The sequence below is a fragment of the Nicotiana sylvestris genome, chromosome 12, assembly GCF_000393655.2.
Source record: "Nicotiana sylvestris chromosome 12, ASM39365v2, whole genome shotgun sequence".
NCBI lineage: Eukaryota > Viridiplantae > Streptophyta > Magnoliopsida > Solanales > Solanaceae > Nicotiana > Nicotiana sylvestris.
This window is the reverse complement of record NC_091068.1, coordinates 157,012,618-157,028,222: the sequence shown is the minus strand read 5'-3', so window position 1 is coordinate 157,028,222 and position 15,605 is coordinate 157,012,618. Positions and strand designations below refer to the sequence as shown.

Sequence of the window (15,605 nt, the reverse complement as noted above, 5' to 3'; positions counted from 1 at the left end):
CTCAAAATCAGATTATCAGAACATAGCACAAGGTAATAAGATTTGGTATTTTTATTAAAGTAAGAAATTAAAAATATTCTTAGAAGGATTTTTTTTCATGCTTATCGCTTATTCTTTGAAAGCAGATTCAATGAAAAATATTATCTTTGTTACCAACTTGCTTGATTCCAAAACTTAACTTTGAGAATATATGCAGGTTAGTAATATTGGTGGGTCGTGCGATTAATGAAATTGTGCTCATCAACTCATTGCTTCAGAAATTTGTAAGTTTTCATCTTTTCTTTCGAAAAATTAAATAGTTATATCATTATTGCCGTGGTGTTTGTGTTGTTGATTGAGGGGCATGGTTTTCCCAATATAAATTAATTAAATTATGTGTAGTAAATTTCGGATGAAATTAAATTGAACTAAATCTTGTTTGTAGGAATTCTTCACCAATCTTTTGTGTCGAGATGGATAAGTTTATCACAAGATCAAAAGTTGGGCAACCAAGTTCTTTTCTACTCATCCATCTGTTGCGTCATCCGTAGCCCCGAAAATTCAAAGGGATATATCTCTTTCAGATCATAACTTAGGATCTCCCAATACTGACCCGGGGGATAGGAAGTCCATTGCAGAATATAGCCCTAATATACGAGATGAAATTAGAAGACATTATATTCAAGTGGGACCTTGCCAGCCTACGAGTCATGATTTTCCTAAAACTAAGTTTGGGAAGACAATGCGTCAGTTTTATCCTGGTTGGTTTAAGGGTCAACATTCAAAGTGGTTGGAGCACAGTATATCAAAAGATGATGCATATTGTTTGTGTTATTATTTATTCAAAAATGAACATGAAATTCATGGAAATATGGGGGATGTTTTTACAAAAAATGGCTTTAAAGGTTGGAACAAGGCTATATAAAGATTTAGAGCTCATGTTGGAGAGGTAAGTAGCATCCACAACAAGTGTTTCAATAGGATGATTGATTTAATGAATCAATCACAATCAATTCGCACTTCTTTTGAAAAGCAATCCGAGAAAGAAAAAATGAGTCTCGATGTTGCTTGAGTGCTTCAATCGATGTGGTTAGGTTTCTTTTGAGACTAGGATTGCCATTTCGTGGGCACGATGAGAGTCAATCTTCTACAAATAGAGGTATCTTTCTTGAACTCTTGCAATGGCATGGAGATATTGATCCGGATATTGGAAGTATTATATTAGAAAATGCTCCAAAAAATGAAATGATGTGTTCCCCAATGATTCAGAAAGATATTGTTGATGTTTGTGCCAAAGAAGCAATCAAAGCTATCATTGAAGACTTGGATGGGGATTTTTTCGGGATACTAGTTGATGAATCAAAGAATATATTGCACAAGGAGCAAATGACACTTGTTTTGAGATATGTTAACAAAGAAGGCGAAGTAATTGAGAGATTTGTTGGTATTGTTCATGTCAATAATACATCTTCTCAATCATTGAAGAAGGAAATCGACTCTTTTCTTTCGTATCACTCATTAAGTCCATCTCAAATACGTGGGAAAGGTTATGATGGAGCTAGTAACATGCAGGGAGAGCTACATGGTCTTAAGACTTTGATTCTGAATGAAACTCCATCGGCGTATTGCATTCATTGTTTTACCCACCAATTGCAGTTAACACTTGTGGCTCTTGCAAAGAAGCATTCAGATGTAGATGACTTTTTTTGTATAGTTACTAATGTGTTAAATATTGTTGGATCATCTTTTAAGCGCAGGGATTTGCTTCGACAACATCAAGTTAAAAAAATTAGATGAGTTGCTCATATCAGGTGAGGTGCATACTGGACGAGGACTAAATCAAGAACGTGGGCTTCAACGACCAGGTGATACTCGTTGGGGTTCTCATTATAGAACGTTAAATAACCTCATTGTCCTATTTTCATCAATTATTCATGTTCTTAAATTTGTTGCTCGTGAGGGTCCAAATTATGCCGATAGACTTGTTGCTGAAAGTCTTATGACTAAGATTAAGGAATTTGAATTTGTTTTTATGTTGCACTTGATGTGGAAAGTTCTAATGATGACAAATGATTTGAGCTCCTCATTACAAAGGATGGATCAAGATATTGTCAATGCTATGGGACTCCTCACTCATACAAAGCAAAGATTACAAAGGATGAGGAATAGTGAATTTCAATCATTAATGGATGATGTCTCTTCATTCTGTGATAAATATGAGATAATGATCCCGAAGATGGATGCTCTCTATTTTCCTGGCAAGTCAAAGCGTAGAGCTCTTGATGTTACATACTCTCATCACTTGCATGTTGAGATATTTAATGGTGTTATTGATTTGCATCTTCAAGAGCTTAGAAGTCGTTTTGATGTCGTGAGTACCGACTTACTTCTCGGTATGGCTAGTTTAAATCCACTTAATTCATTTGGTAATTTTGATAAGAACAGGATAATGAAGTTGGCTGAATATTATCCCAATGAGTTTGATAGCAACAAGCTCCGGGATCTTAGTTTCCAGCTTGATAGTTTTGTAGTTTATGCTCGTGGTCATGACAAGAGGTTCTTCAACATGAAGGGAATTAGTGACCTTTCTAAAGTATTGGTTAAGTCAGACCTGCATTAAACTTGGCCACTGGTGTATTTACTTATCAAGTTTACTCTCATTCTTCCTGTTGCTACCGCTTCTGTGGAACGTGCTTTCTCATCCATGAACTACATAAAAAATGAGCTTCGTAATAGCATAGGTGATGAATTTTTAAACAGTTGTTTAGTTTGCTATGTAGAGCGTAAGATATTCTCAACTGTGAGCAACGATGCCATTATTCATCGTTTTCAACATATGAAAAGTCGTCGATCACAGTTGTGAATTGTGATTAGAAGTCCTTTTGGTAATAATAATACTATTAGTAGTTCATTATGACTTGTGACTAAAAGTATTTGTTGGTAATGAAAATATTATTAGTAGTTTTCATATTAAGTCTTTTACTCTTGCATTCGAATAATTGTGCACTTATACTATGCGATTTATAGCACCTTTATATTAAAGGAAGTGAGCACCCATAACCTTAAAATCTTAGATCCGCCACTGAACTAAACAGAAGTAGAAAAGGTAAGGATGGAAAATTTACAGTGAAGAAAGCTGAGGAAAAAAAAGAGAAGCAATACACCATGTGTTGTTTCATCTTGCCTCCATCTCTGCTAGCAATATACACACGAGAGGGTTTTAATGATAGTTCAGGGGGTTTTGGAGATACACGACATTTTAAATATGTAACTGACAAAAATCTGATAGTTTAGAGAGATTTTAGGGTATTAGCTCTATTTAATATTAATATTAAATGTAACTTTTAAATATTTCTCTTCTGCTGCAGCATGGAAGTTAATGATCGAAAAACGAATTCTTCACAGGGAATGGTAATGCCCATATCGTGATTAAACCCGAACTCCTCTTCGGCACGATGGAGAAGGGACTTAAACTTAGGGTGAGCTAAGAAAGAAATTGGTATAATATATCGGGTTCGGTTCTCTCCTACGTAGACAGCAAAATGGCCTTTAGGGACATCAGTGGGAAGACCATCTTCATCGTCATAGCCATTTTTCTTTCCCAAACTTGAACACCTTTTCAAGATTTTCTTTAGCACAACAGCTTGTGGCAACTTGTTTGATTTTCTTATGGCCATTTCATCGATATTTCGGGTAGACTTGTATAGGTTTGTGACTGCGGGTTCGAACGTATAATCTAGCTTCTATATAAGTAGAGAGTTTGTATTTGTGTCTCAAAATAGTGATATATGTATAGTGATACTTCTCACCATTTGATTTAGATGTTTTTAGAATATATGTCTCCACATGAAACAATACATGCAGACGGTTTGTTGAAGTATGTGTATTCTAGAAGGACAAGGTGGGGTTCAAAACCCATTGGGTTTACATTTGTATGTTTGCCCTCTTACTGGCAAAGGGGCCCCAAAACCTTGTCATTCTATGTTTAATTCTAAATTTTTATCCTTGCTACTAAGTAGTCCTTTGGATTTGTTGTTCATCAAGCATAGGTTTTGGGCCCGCAAGGTTCCATGAGTGGTTTTTCATATGGGAGACTTGGGATTGACTCCCGTCACCAGTAGTTAAAGTTCGTCACATCGGATTTGTCTAGTGCTGTTTACAATTCTTGTATGGTTTGCGAGCATTGCATAATGAGCACGTTACCAAATGCCCAACCGAAAAGTAGCAGCTGTAGGTTTTTTCTGGATATTTTCCAAAAACAAACACATAGGTTTTGGAGCATTGAATTTGATTTCTGTTCTGGTCTAGTGTTCTGGTAAACAATATTTATGAAGGCAAGAAACATAGTTTTGACAGCCGAAGGATAGTTGCAAATTTTCAACGTCCAGGCTTTAATGGTATTTGTTTCCATTTGCAGCATTCTGTCTCAACTTGTTCTAATGTTTTTATATTTCAAATGAATATATAGTGGTTCACTTGTGCGTCGCTTCATATCTACTATCGTAGCTATTGTTCATCTTTTTATTTATTTTTTATTTTTTGTGACTACGAGTCGTAGTTTATATTATATAAGAGATACATTTTTCTTTTTAGTCTATCCCAAAAAGATAAATGTCACATTTTTATATTTAAAAATATCTTAACTTGAAATTCTCATTTTTTACCCTATGATTTATAGCTACACAAATATCTCAGGATTGGTTTAAATTACAAGTTTTAAAAGTCTTACATTCTTATTTTCTTAAACTTCGTGCTTAATCAAACAGTACCAAATAAATTAAGACGGAAGGGATATTTATTCTTCTACGTACGCAATAAAATTTTTGGAATATATAGAAATCGTATTTAACCCATCTTTGAAAGAAAATGTGAGAAAAGGGTCCAAATTGAAGTTGTTTAGTAAACAACGTCCTCGTTATATTAGCAAAGAAGACTACGTACTATGGCCTTTGCTCATATGTAAAGGGGACTCCCCTACTTTACATTGAAATTACAAGCTAAGAAGTCATTTCTATACATCTTCTGTACATTATCCACCTAAGCAAAAAGAGTTTTTGACTTGCCTGATAGTGAATGATTCTTAGATTGTGCATTTTCACTATACTATCTTGCATGGGTTTATAGTTCTGAAATATTCCCGCTTAGACAACATGCTCAAGGTTGTAGTTAGGGGTGGCAAATGGATAAAAGAAAATAGTTTTTTTTTTTGGTGGAATGAAAAGATTTTATTCATCACCAAAACAAAGTACAATGAGCAAACAAAAACACATTCTATCATCTAGCTATATATAGAAAGTCCCGTACTTAGTTATGCCCAAGTAAGTCTATTTGTTATCCTATTCTGTACAAATATTATTCATGTCTATCTCCTATCTATCTATCTATCTATCTATCTATATACTTCTTCCAGCCATCTCCTATCCTTGTCCTTTTTCCGCTTGCTGAGTATCTCCATCACTCGAACTCTGCATTCTTTTTTAATTTGATCGTATACTCTGTGTGGTCTAGGAACTGAGCTCTGCCATATATAGGGCTTCCTTTCTCCCTTCCATATGTGATAGTTTATTGCTGCCAATACCGCATAAGAGAACTCCTTGCTTAGTTTGCCTCCCATTTTCCTGGCTACTCTTTTCCATAGGTGTTGTCCTTCAAATTTTGTGATTCGTATCTTTAATCATTGGAGTACTTCAGTGATGCATAGCTTGGAGAATTGACACTAATATAATAGGTGTTCAATAGTTTTTGGTGCATTTTCACATAGTACACATAGGCCATCTGAGTTGATTCCTCTGAGAGCTAGCCTATCCTTTGTGAGTAGCTTCTTTTGCATAGTCAACCAGCAAATGAAGCTATGTTTTGGAATATTTTGCTTGTTTTAGACCCATCTTCCCCATTAGCATGTGTCCAGGTTTCCCTTCAGCCATGAGTAGCCTTTTTTGATTGTATATCTCCCTGTTTGTGATTTCCATCCTCCATGAGTATAACCCCCTGCAAGTTTGTCTCTTATGTGGCATATTTTCTTCCAATACCAGCTACTATCTTATGGTACATTGTACCACCACCAATATATTTTTTAGGTAGATGTGGTTGATCCATTCGACCCAGAGAGAGTCAGTCTTTTGAGTTATGTCCCATACGTACTTTCTTATGGCTGCCTCATTCCATGCTATACAATCCTTTATCCCAATCCCTCCCTCTTTCTTTGGTCGACAAATGAGGTCCCAGGCCACTAGTGGTAGCTTATTTTTTTCCACCTTACCATCCCATAGATAATTGCGACAAATTGCTGTTATTATTTTGAGCACTGCTTTGAGAAGTATGAAAATCGATGCCCAATATGTATGAATATGCATCAACACCGCATTGATCATTTGCACTCTCCCAACATAGGATAAGTTATTTGAACCCCAGCTCCTTATTTTGGTTGTTAGTTTGTCCACTAACACATGGCAATCCATTTTTTATAGATTCTTAGATGATATTGGAATACCCAAGTACTTGAAAGGGAGTCTGCCTCTGATGTATCCTGTTATTTCACATAAACCCTCTATCTTCTGAGTCTCCATATTGACAGCAAATATGTTGGACTTGCCTGCATTGGTTGTTAGTCCTAAAGAGTTGGAAAATGCATGCTTGAAGTCCTCTTAACATCAGCATAACAGAGTGGAACTCTCCTTTGCAAAAAGGAGTACACCATCTGCATAGCATAGATGATTGATCTGCAAACTTTTACATTTGGTATGATAGCCAAAACTCTCCTGCTGTACCACTAGGTTCATTATTTTGGTGAAATATTCCATACATATTACAAACAGTAGAGGGGATATGGGGTCCCCTTATCTCAGGCCTCTCTTCCCTTTTATGCTCGCATATAACCCTCCATTTATAGCCATAGTATACTGAGTAGTCGATATGCATTCCATGATCCACCTTATGAACTTCATAGGAAAATTGAGTGCATGTAACATCTCCTCTACAAAATCCCATTCTATGGAGTCATAGGTCTTCTTAAGGTCTATTTTAACCAAGCGGCTCTTGGTTGATGCTTTCCTATTATATAATTTGACTAGGTCTTGGCAAATCAATATGTTCTACATGATTGTTCTTCCAGCTACAAAAGCACTTTGATTTTCAGAAATTATGTTTGGCAAGATGATTTTAAGTTTATTACAAAGTATTTTGGATATGACCTTATACACTGTGTTACAACAGGCAATAGGTATATAGTCCCTAACTGCTTCTGCATGGCTGCTCTTAGGAATTACAGTAATCACTATGTTGTTGATTACCTTTAGCATCTTCCCTGATTGAAGAACTCTAGTACTCCCTCCTTCAGGTCTTTTCTGATTATGTTCCAGCTATCTTTAAAGAATTTGCTACCATATCCATCAGGACCTGGAGCTTTTTCCCTATCAATTTTCCATAAAGCCTATTTGACCTCCTTCTCAGTGAATTCTTCAACCAGTATGTTCCTTTGTTCCTCTGTCACTATTGGTCCTTTTCTCACTAGATTGTTGCATACATGTGTTCTATCTTCTTTTGTAGACCCTAGCAGTTCTGTATAGAAGTCCACAAAAGCCCCTACTATCCCTTCCATGTTAGTGATCATACTGCCTTTAGAGTCCTTTATTGAAAAGATTTTGTTGACATTGCTCCTAGCCTTCATAAAGCTATGAAAGTATCTGTTGTTCTAATCCCCATGTTTCAACCATTGTACTTTGCTTTTTTAACTTAAGAACTGATCACTTGCTTGCTTTAATCTCATATACTTGTTTGCGAATTCTTGCTCCTTTTAAATGAGACTCTTATTGATAAGACTTTGTTGAATCTGCTTTTGACACTCCTCTAGCTTTTCCTTGGCTTGTTCTGCTTTCAGTTCTATGTCACTAAATTTATTTCTATTCAGTTGTTTGAGTACTCTCTTTAGTCTATTAAGTTTCCCCACTAGTTGATACATTTTGATTCCTCTGATTTCAGCAGTCCAGCTATCCCCCACTTTTTTCGTGAATTCAGGATCCATAGTCTACATGTAGAAGTACTTGAATGGTATGTTGATCCTCTGTTTTCCATTCTCCCAATTTATCATAGTTGGGTTATGATTAAACAAGCCCTCAGTCATATAGTGAACCATAGAAGTTGGCAGCTGTTATTATTCATTAAAAATGGGTTGGATTGTGAACTTTTTAAAAGCGGGTTGAATATGGATAAGAACCATATTATCCATTTTGAAAATGGATAACCAATGGATAACTAATGGGTTAAGATTTTACATTTATAAAGTCTCAAATGGGGGGTTCCTCAAGTTTGGGAGACCGAAAATTCACCCAAAAGTGATCATATTCAATAAGTCATGGATAATATGGATATCCATATTATCCACCGGTTAATCCATTTGTTATCCGTGTGAAATATGGGTAAGGTCGGATAATTTATCAGTTTTGCATTACCCATTTTCGTCCCATATCCAACCTGACCCACCCGTCTGCCACTCTTAGCTCGTTGTAGTGCTGGAACAGCAATGAATCGATTGACAAATGGAATTGTTATCATGAGTTTTATATCATTATACAAAAGCATTACAATAGGGGTAGCTTTCTTTTTGTATGTTGGGATTGCACTCATAAGTTTTGTGTTTTTCTACACCTTGCTCCCTAAAACACAAGGTAAAACCCTAGAGGACACAAAGGCACTGTTTGGCACCTTCTTCAAGTGGAGTTCTACTATGAAAGAGTTGGAGAGTGGTGGCAATGCCTAGTTTTAAAGAAGTTTAGGACAAACCAGATTCATTACTTGATTGAAAGCTAGCTTCCATTGTTTTATAGTCTGATGAATTGAGATTCCAACCATGGAGTATCTTCTTCTGATATGTATCTTGGCTGGGAGACATAGAAGTCTTTGATCTTTTGAGGCCATCTTGAAACCTTGACATCATCTAAGGTGAAAGTGTGGAAGCTAGTTCCAACTGGTTTTGACACCATGGGCTCATATCTTCTTTCTGGGATTGGTTCATCTGTCATGCCTTCTTGTTCCTCATCTACTTTAGATACTTCTGGATCTCTTAGCTGATTTACAAATATTGGGGGATTGTCATCTTCGAAAGAGTTTAATGTGGATTTATTGTTTCATCGTCTAATGAATTCAGAGATTCCGACCTTGCAGTATCTTCTTTCCATCTGAAGGGATGTAGAGGGACTTGACATTTTTAGATATCTCCTTTATTTTTCTGACTGCCAGACATATTTAATAAATTGTTCCTCCCTCCGAAATGGAAGGGCTGGCTCTGATACCACAGTATAGAGAATAATGTAAGAGACTCCGAGAAAGGAAACTAAATTATAGATACGAAAGTTTTCAAATTTGGGTACTGCAGAAGTATCCTTGAATGTTGGGACTGTCTTCATAACTATCTTTCCAAATTTCAATGTGTCCCTTTATGATCCATACTTAACCAAAGCACTAAAAATCCAAGCCCAAATCCAAAGAGTCCCTCAAGCCAAAGATTTCATCCAAGCCACTCTTCATTACAAAATGGCGTGGCGAGCCCAAAATCATGCCATGGATCTTTGCCTTCCCGAAGGAGAAAATATTTTACTTTTAAATATTGATGCTACCAAAGGAACACCATGTGCACCCAAATACCCAGACAAATTTTCAGAGATGAACTTGTTAAAATTCTTCCAGATTCCTGGATATGAAAAGTTAAGAGAACCGGAGGAATCTTTGCAATCTGGTAAACCAACTTTTACCAAAAGAAATGACAAAACCGTATGCATAAGCTTTGACCATTCCCATCTCAAAAAACCCAATAAAACCATATTTTCTTGCCAAATGATTCAACCCAAAGATACAACAGATACATACCCTGAAGCTGATGGAGAGTTCTTTTGGAATATACAAAGCATCATGGAAGAACATGACTGGTGTCAAAATTTTGACAGAGAAGGAAAAAGGGCTTGGTGCTTCAAATGCCCCTTTACGGGACACTGCCCTTGGGATCTTGATTGCGACTGTCAAGACTGTTTGAAAGATCCAATTGGAGAATATGATGAACACCACCAGCGCCATTGAGAAAGGTTTGGCCTTAACAAAACCAAACCAAAATCCAAGAAAAAGGGGAAGACCACTGAAAAATAATTTCGAGCCAAATATGAAAATAAAGATCCTTCAATTGGCTCATTAAGCCGTCCACGTAAATATGAATTTCTTGTCAGTTACAAACCCTAGGAATGGCAAAAATTATTAGAAAAATTCACACTTAGCTAGGAAGATAGTGATACCACACCCAAACCCAAATCACCATCAGCTCATACCCCAGAATCCAAAAAGCCACCTGAACCTGAAACTTCACCAACTCAAAAAACCACAAATCCCACACAACCACAAATATTCATGATAAGTCCTTCAAGCTCTTGTCATACCCTAGATTTTCCTTCACTCCAACCTTTTGAAAAGGAAAGTATAAGTCATGCTCCAAAAATTCCCAAGAAAAATATAGTGCTACCTACTGGAGAAAAACTCCCAAAAAGTGACATCGAAGCAATAACGAACTAGCAATCAGAAAACTCCATCTGCCAAAACAATGTGTTGAACAACATTGGCAACACCATAAAGAATGTGGCCCATACACAAAACAAATTGATGAGCAAAGTGGAAACAATTGAGAAAAAGATGGAGCAATCATCGTCTCACCATGTCGGACTAATCAAAGCCTTGGAAATGAGGTTGGCAAATTTACAATACAAGATTTGTCCTCCAGGAACTTCACTTTTCCAATTTTTCCAACAATAACAAAAGGAGACGATTTTCATCAGAGAACAAATTCAACTTTTGAGAAATGACCACTTTGAGCCACAAAAGACCCCAATTTTCCCCTCAAGACCTACCTTCTTCCCTATGTCTCTACAAGCATATTCCCCACATAAATTGGACTACACCTTTTTCTACTTTTCCATCTACCTCACAAAATCCAATCACTTTCACCCAACCCTTAAAAGAAGAACATGATTTTGATATTGTAAAAATGGTTTGGGAAAGGAAGGACGCTCTTGCGGCGCAAAAACAAACAAAGAAAAGGCGAGACCAAGGAGAAAGTTCAAAAGGATCGAACCCCGAAAATCTGATGATTTCTGACCAAAAGGCTCCAGACCTCTATGTCTCCCAACCATGATACATATCAGAAGAAGATACAAAGTTTCCCTACAAAGGGGCTGGCTTCAACAACCCATAAGGGACAGCTTGCCAAGCTACACAAACAGTTAATTTGTTTATAGTCGCAAAAGTTTTCCTACAAAGGGGCGCTTCAACAACCTATAAGGGACGGTTTGTCAAGCTACACAACTCAGAAAACTTTTGTACTATAACCAACGTTAGCTGTTTATAACTTAAAAAACTTTCGTACTACAATAAGCTAACTTTTAAAGAGTATTCTTACTTTATTTTCATACATGGACCGGCATTTCGATCCATTCGAAATAAAGAACAAGAGGGAAATTTAGAAAGAACTCATATGTAATATATCACTAAAGATTTACAAAGGTTACAAGATGATCTTCCAACTACTACAAGGCCTCCTTTATATAGGACTAGGAAGTTATTACAAGACAAACTTACATGATAAAATAAACCTATCTTACATGGCAAACTTATCTATATGTGGGTCCTTCTTGGTATGTGAAGGACTTTAGGCAAAACAACTAAAAAGCTCCTGAAAACATGTGAAGGGGCAAAATATACATGGTGTAGCATGTGAAAGTATGAGAGAGCATGTGACTACATGTGAAAGTTGGGTATTGCATGTGATGAAGCATATGGAAACAAGTGGAAGTGGGGCCCGGATAGTATGGAAAGATGTGGAAATTTGTCTTGGCATGGGTAGATGATTTTGAAGGGTTTTTTGGTAGGTAATGTAGGATTATGGTGGGATTCGTAGGGATTTGATAATTATCCTTCATTGATTCTAGGGTTGTCTTCTAGGCATCTTTTCAAAGAACTTGTGTAGTAATGCCTGGAACTAGACGGTCCTTCTCTACTGCGTTCTTTCTCCTTTGGATTGAGAGATGTGATCCGCAACTTTACTCGGGAAATGTCGTGAGTGATTTTTTCTCAGATGACTTCGTATGGGGTTTGATACTATTTTGCTGCTTCCCGGACTCTTTCCCAGTGAGGATGAGTGTTGGTATAACTCCATCTTGCCCAATCTTTTAGCCATATCTCTCTCGGGATGCACTTATTTTGCTGGAAAAGGATTCTTTGTGCCTCCCTATATTCTTTCTCTATTGATAAAATGGGCACGGGAAATTTCCACCAGAATGATGCCTCTGCTTGCGCCTGGACTTTTCCATTAATAATCTTTACTTGCATGTGGAACATGAATACCTTTGTTGTGTAGGAATCATTGAAACATTTTATCCAATATCTTCTAGGTTTGAACCATAGCAAAAATACTTTAAGATCCGGTGAAATGTTATCAAAATCCTTGAAGGCGTTAGTATTTGAATTCCATGAAAATATAATACTTATGGCATAGGTACCAGAAAAACCATAATAGTTCTTGTAGAAAATCCTTGGCTTGAGCTATGAACATATGGTAGAACGGATATTCTGGATTGACCCCATATGGCTTGAGAATGGATCCTCCATGTTGCTGGAAAACTTGGAGCTCATAATAAGTTCTTCTTTCCATAATAATTGACGGATCAAAGGGATCCATGAGGTTGAGCAACTCCGGTGGATGATCTGTTGGCTTTAATGAACTTGTTCCTGGTATATTTGAAAGCATGAAGATGTGGCTAATTAGCTTTTGCTTTGACTTCAGTTTTGCTGGAGAAAATCCTTTTGAGAATTCTTCCGATCGAGACAGAAAATCCGCGAGAATATTATCCTTTCCTTTCAGGTGCTTGACTTGAAATTTGTATGGAGAGAACCATGGAGCCCATCTGAGAAGCTGAGGATTGAGAATAATTTTTGCATTTATCCGGATCATCTTTGGGAAGGCCTTCATATATATCTTTATTAGAAATTCTATATGAATACGGAAGAAATTGAATTTCTTGATTCCGTTCTTTACTGCAAGAATTTTCTTGAAAGTGGAATGATAATATTGCTCGGCATCTTTGAAATTTCCACTGGTGTATCCACATATTTTTTTCTGGCCATCTTTTTCTTCAAATAGAATAGTACTCCAATATTCATTGCTGGCATCAGTTTGCAATATCTTCTTTTCATCTAAAGGGATGTAGAGGGACTTGACATTTTTAGATATCTCTTTTATTTTTCTGACTGCTTCATCTTGTTTCTCTCCCCATGATGGAGCATTTTTCTTGAGCATTTCTGTGAGCGGTGAAATGTATGTAGAGATATTTGAGATGAAATCTCTTACATAACTTATTACACCCAAGAACTGTTGGATCTTCTTTGTTGTGAGGTTGGTATCCGGAAATTTGAGTAATTCCTGACATATATGTGGTCCTGGACTGTATTCACCTTGGACAAAATACATTCCAAGGAAATTGATCTCCTTTTGAGCAAGAACCATCTTTTTTGCTGAAAGCATGATCCCGTACTATGTTACAAATGCCTTAAATTGATGAAGCAAATTGACATGTTCTTCCAATATATCACTAAATAACAGGATGTCATCAATGTAAACTAAGGAGATATAGAGGATGGATTTGGAAGATTTTTATCATGGCTTTTTGGAACAAAGAGGGTGCGGCTTTCAACCCGAAGGGCATGACTTTCCATTGGAAGTGATGATCGGGGATGCAAAATCCCGCTATGGGTTGTTATTCAGGGTGGATTCCCAATTGCCAAAATCCAGATTTTAAATCAAACTTGGAAAAATATTTGGCCTTTGCTAAGTGGGAGAAAAGAGTGAGTTTATTTAGGATGGGGAATTTATCATCTTGGAGGAAATGGTTAAGTGGATGGTAATTAATAACTAACTTGAGTTTTACTCTTGTCTGCTCAGCTCTTTTGTTGACATAAAATGATTTGCATGCCCATTGTGAATCTGACAGCTCTATCAGATCAAATTCCAAAGTTCTTTGCATTCTTTATTTGCAAGCTGAAGATGATCTGGATTCATGCCTGAATGACTAGTCTTTATCGGATTGATGTTTTAGTTTTTCTTGAAAGGAAGCTTGATAAAAAAAACTCTTGGTTTTTCCATAACGGGCTTTTCCCTTTCTTCATGAAATCCTTGTGGGATTCATCACATGAATGTTCAATGAGATTATGCTTAATCTCTTTGATTTGTTCGTCATTGGTGATTTGGGATAGCCTTGGAATTTCAGAATAAAGTTTGAACTACTTTTTAAAAGCTATCTCGTTAGCCTTGATCTGGAGTTGATCCCTAAGTTGTCTGTAAATGTCGAATCCAATTATAAGATATTTTCTTGGTACATCAGACCTATCAGCTTGTCTCTGTACTTCAATCCTGGAAAGAACTCAATTGTGAATGGATGCTTTATGATGACGGTGGTAGTTAGGATTCAATTTGATGCAGTGTTAAAATCCTTAAAGTGCGGCACCCATTGATCTTTAGGGAGAACAGCAGGATTTATGAGTGAGGAAGCAACTTCGGTGTCGATGAAAGCAATAACTAGAGTTGGTTTATCCCATTTGGATGAATAGACCTTGAGTTCTACTTGAGGAACGCCTACGAGAGCGTTGATCTCCTCTCGGGCTTCGATCACTGGTTCTGAAATTTGGTAGTGAACATTGCCTTGATCTTCATAGATATCAAGAGAGAATAAAGTTTCTTCATTAGGTTCATCATCCATAGAGAATATGGATTCAAGGTCCTTCTCTTTTCTGAGATGCATGCTAGTGTAATCGTCAATCTCTTCAAGGAGTTTGACAGATCTTCTTGATTGGGGACAGTTTTTAGTGAAATGTCCAATCTTGTGGTAAATAAAATATTTGTTTTTCTTGTGAAAATTTCCTGGCCTTCTACGTCTGAAATATTTTGTGTGTCTCTTGGACAATGATTTCCCGTCTGGAATTCTTGGCCATTTGAACCTCCTAAATTCTCTCCATCGCCTAGATGTGTGGCAAGAACATCCTGACCCGGTGATTAGGTCAGATTTGTGGCATGCTTTGTCAAGTGTTGGATTGTGTTGGATAATTTGTTTTAAGGCAGAGCACTTCGTACAAATGCCATCTAATGCAACGAAAATAGCTTGCCTGATATAACCAATTTAGGTAATTATTATAGACTGAAACTTTTCTTTAATGATGGTCATGGTTCGGCTTGCCAACAACTTTGGAAGGGAAGAGATAAAGGCTTGCTTTAGATTGATGTCTCCACCGATCTCGAAGCATATCTTCGCCATTTTTTGAAAATGCCTGTCAATGTCATTTCTGTCGAACGATACACACTTCATCTCAAAGAGTTGTCTTTGCATTTTCTCCTGCCTTTAGCCAGTATCTCCACATAAAACTTCATATAGGATTCTGATGTTGAAGGCAAAATCTTGGGAAGTAAAAAAAGTATTTTTGTCTTGAATTCCAAGTGAGTTCCACCAATCTTTGAGAATTCCTGAGAACCGTGAAGTGAGTTCTGACAGGATGATATACTTTTCTCATTCCACCAAAATTTTTTGTTCACCATCCAAGTATAGAAG

At 36.8% G+C, this 15,605-nt stretch overlaps 2 protein-coding genes across 2 annotated transcripts; one reads left to right on the top strand and one right to left on the bottom strand.

The window, feature by feature from the left end:
• Positions 1 to 872: 872 nt before the first annotated feature.
• LOC104247804 (uncharacterized) lies at positions 873 to 2,599 on the top strand. Its single transcript, XM_070164731.1, has 3 exons — positions 873 to 928; positions 1,074 to 1,687; positions 1,737 to 2,599. Exons 1-3 carry the CDS (start codon positions 873 to 875, stop codon positions 2,597 to 2,599), a joined length of 1,533 nt encoding a protein of 510 aa, XP_070020832.1.
• Positions 2,600 to 3,106: 507 nt separating this feature from the next.
• On the bottom strand, positions 3,107 to 3,672 carry LOC104247799 (protein SMALL AUXIN UP-REGULATED RNA 12-like). Its single transcript, XM_009803905.2, has one exon. It carries the CDS (start codon positions 3,654 to 3,656, stop codon positions 3,324 to 3,326), a length of 333 nt encoding a protein of 110 aa, XP_009802207.1. The 5' UTR covers positions 3,657 to 3,672; the 3' UTR covers positions 3,107 to 3,323.
• Positions 3,673 to 15,605: the final 11,933 nt, after the last annotated feature.

Coding starts and splice junctions, on each gene's coding strand:
- LOC104247804 (XM_070164731.1), top strand. CDS start 873: ATGGCTTTAAAGGTTGGAACAAGGCTATATAAAGATTTAGAGCTCATG. Junction 929..1,073: donor TTAGAGCTCATGTTGGAGAG/GTAAGTAGCATC, acceptor CGATGTGGTTAG/GTTTCTTTTGAGACTAGGAT. Junction 1,688..1,736: donor AGATGTAGATGACTTTTTTT/GTATAGTTACTA, acceptor TTTTAAGCGCAG/GGATTTGCTTCGACAACATC.
- LOC104247799 (XM_009803905.2), bottom strand. CDS start 3,656: ATGGCCATAAGAAAATCAAACAAGTTGCCACAAGCTGTTGTGCTAAAG.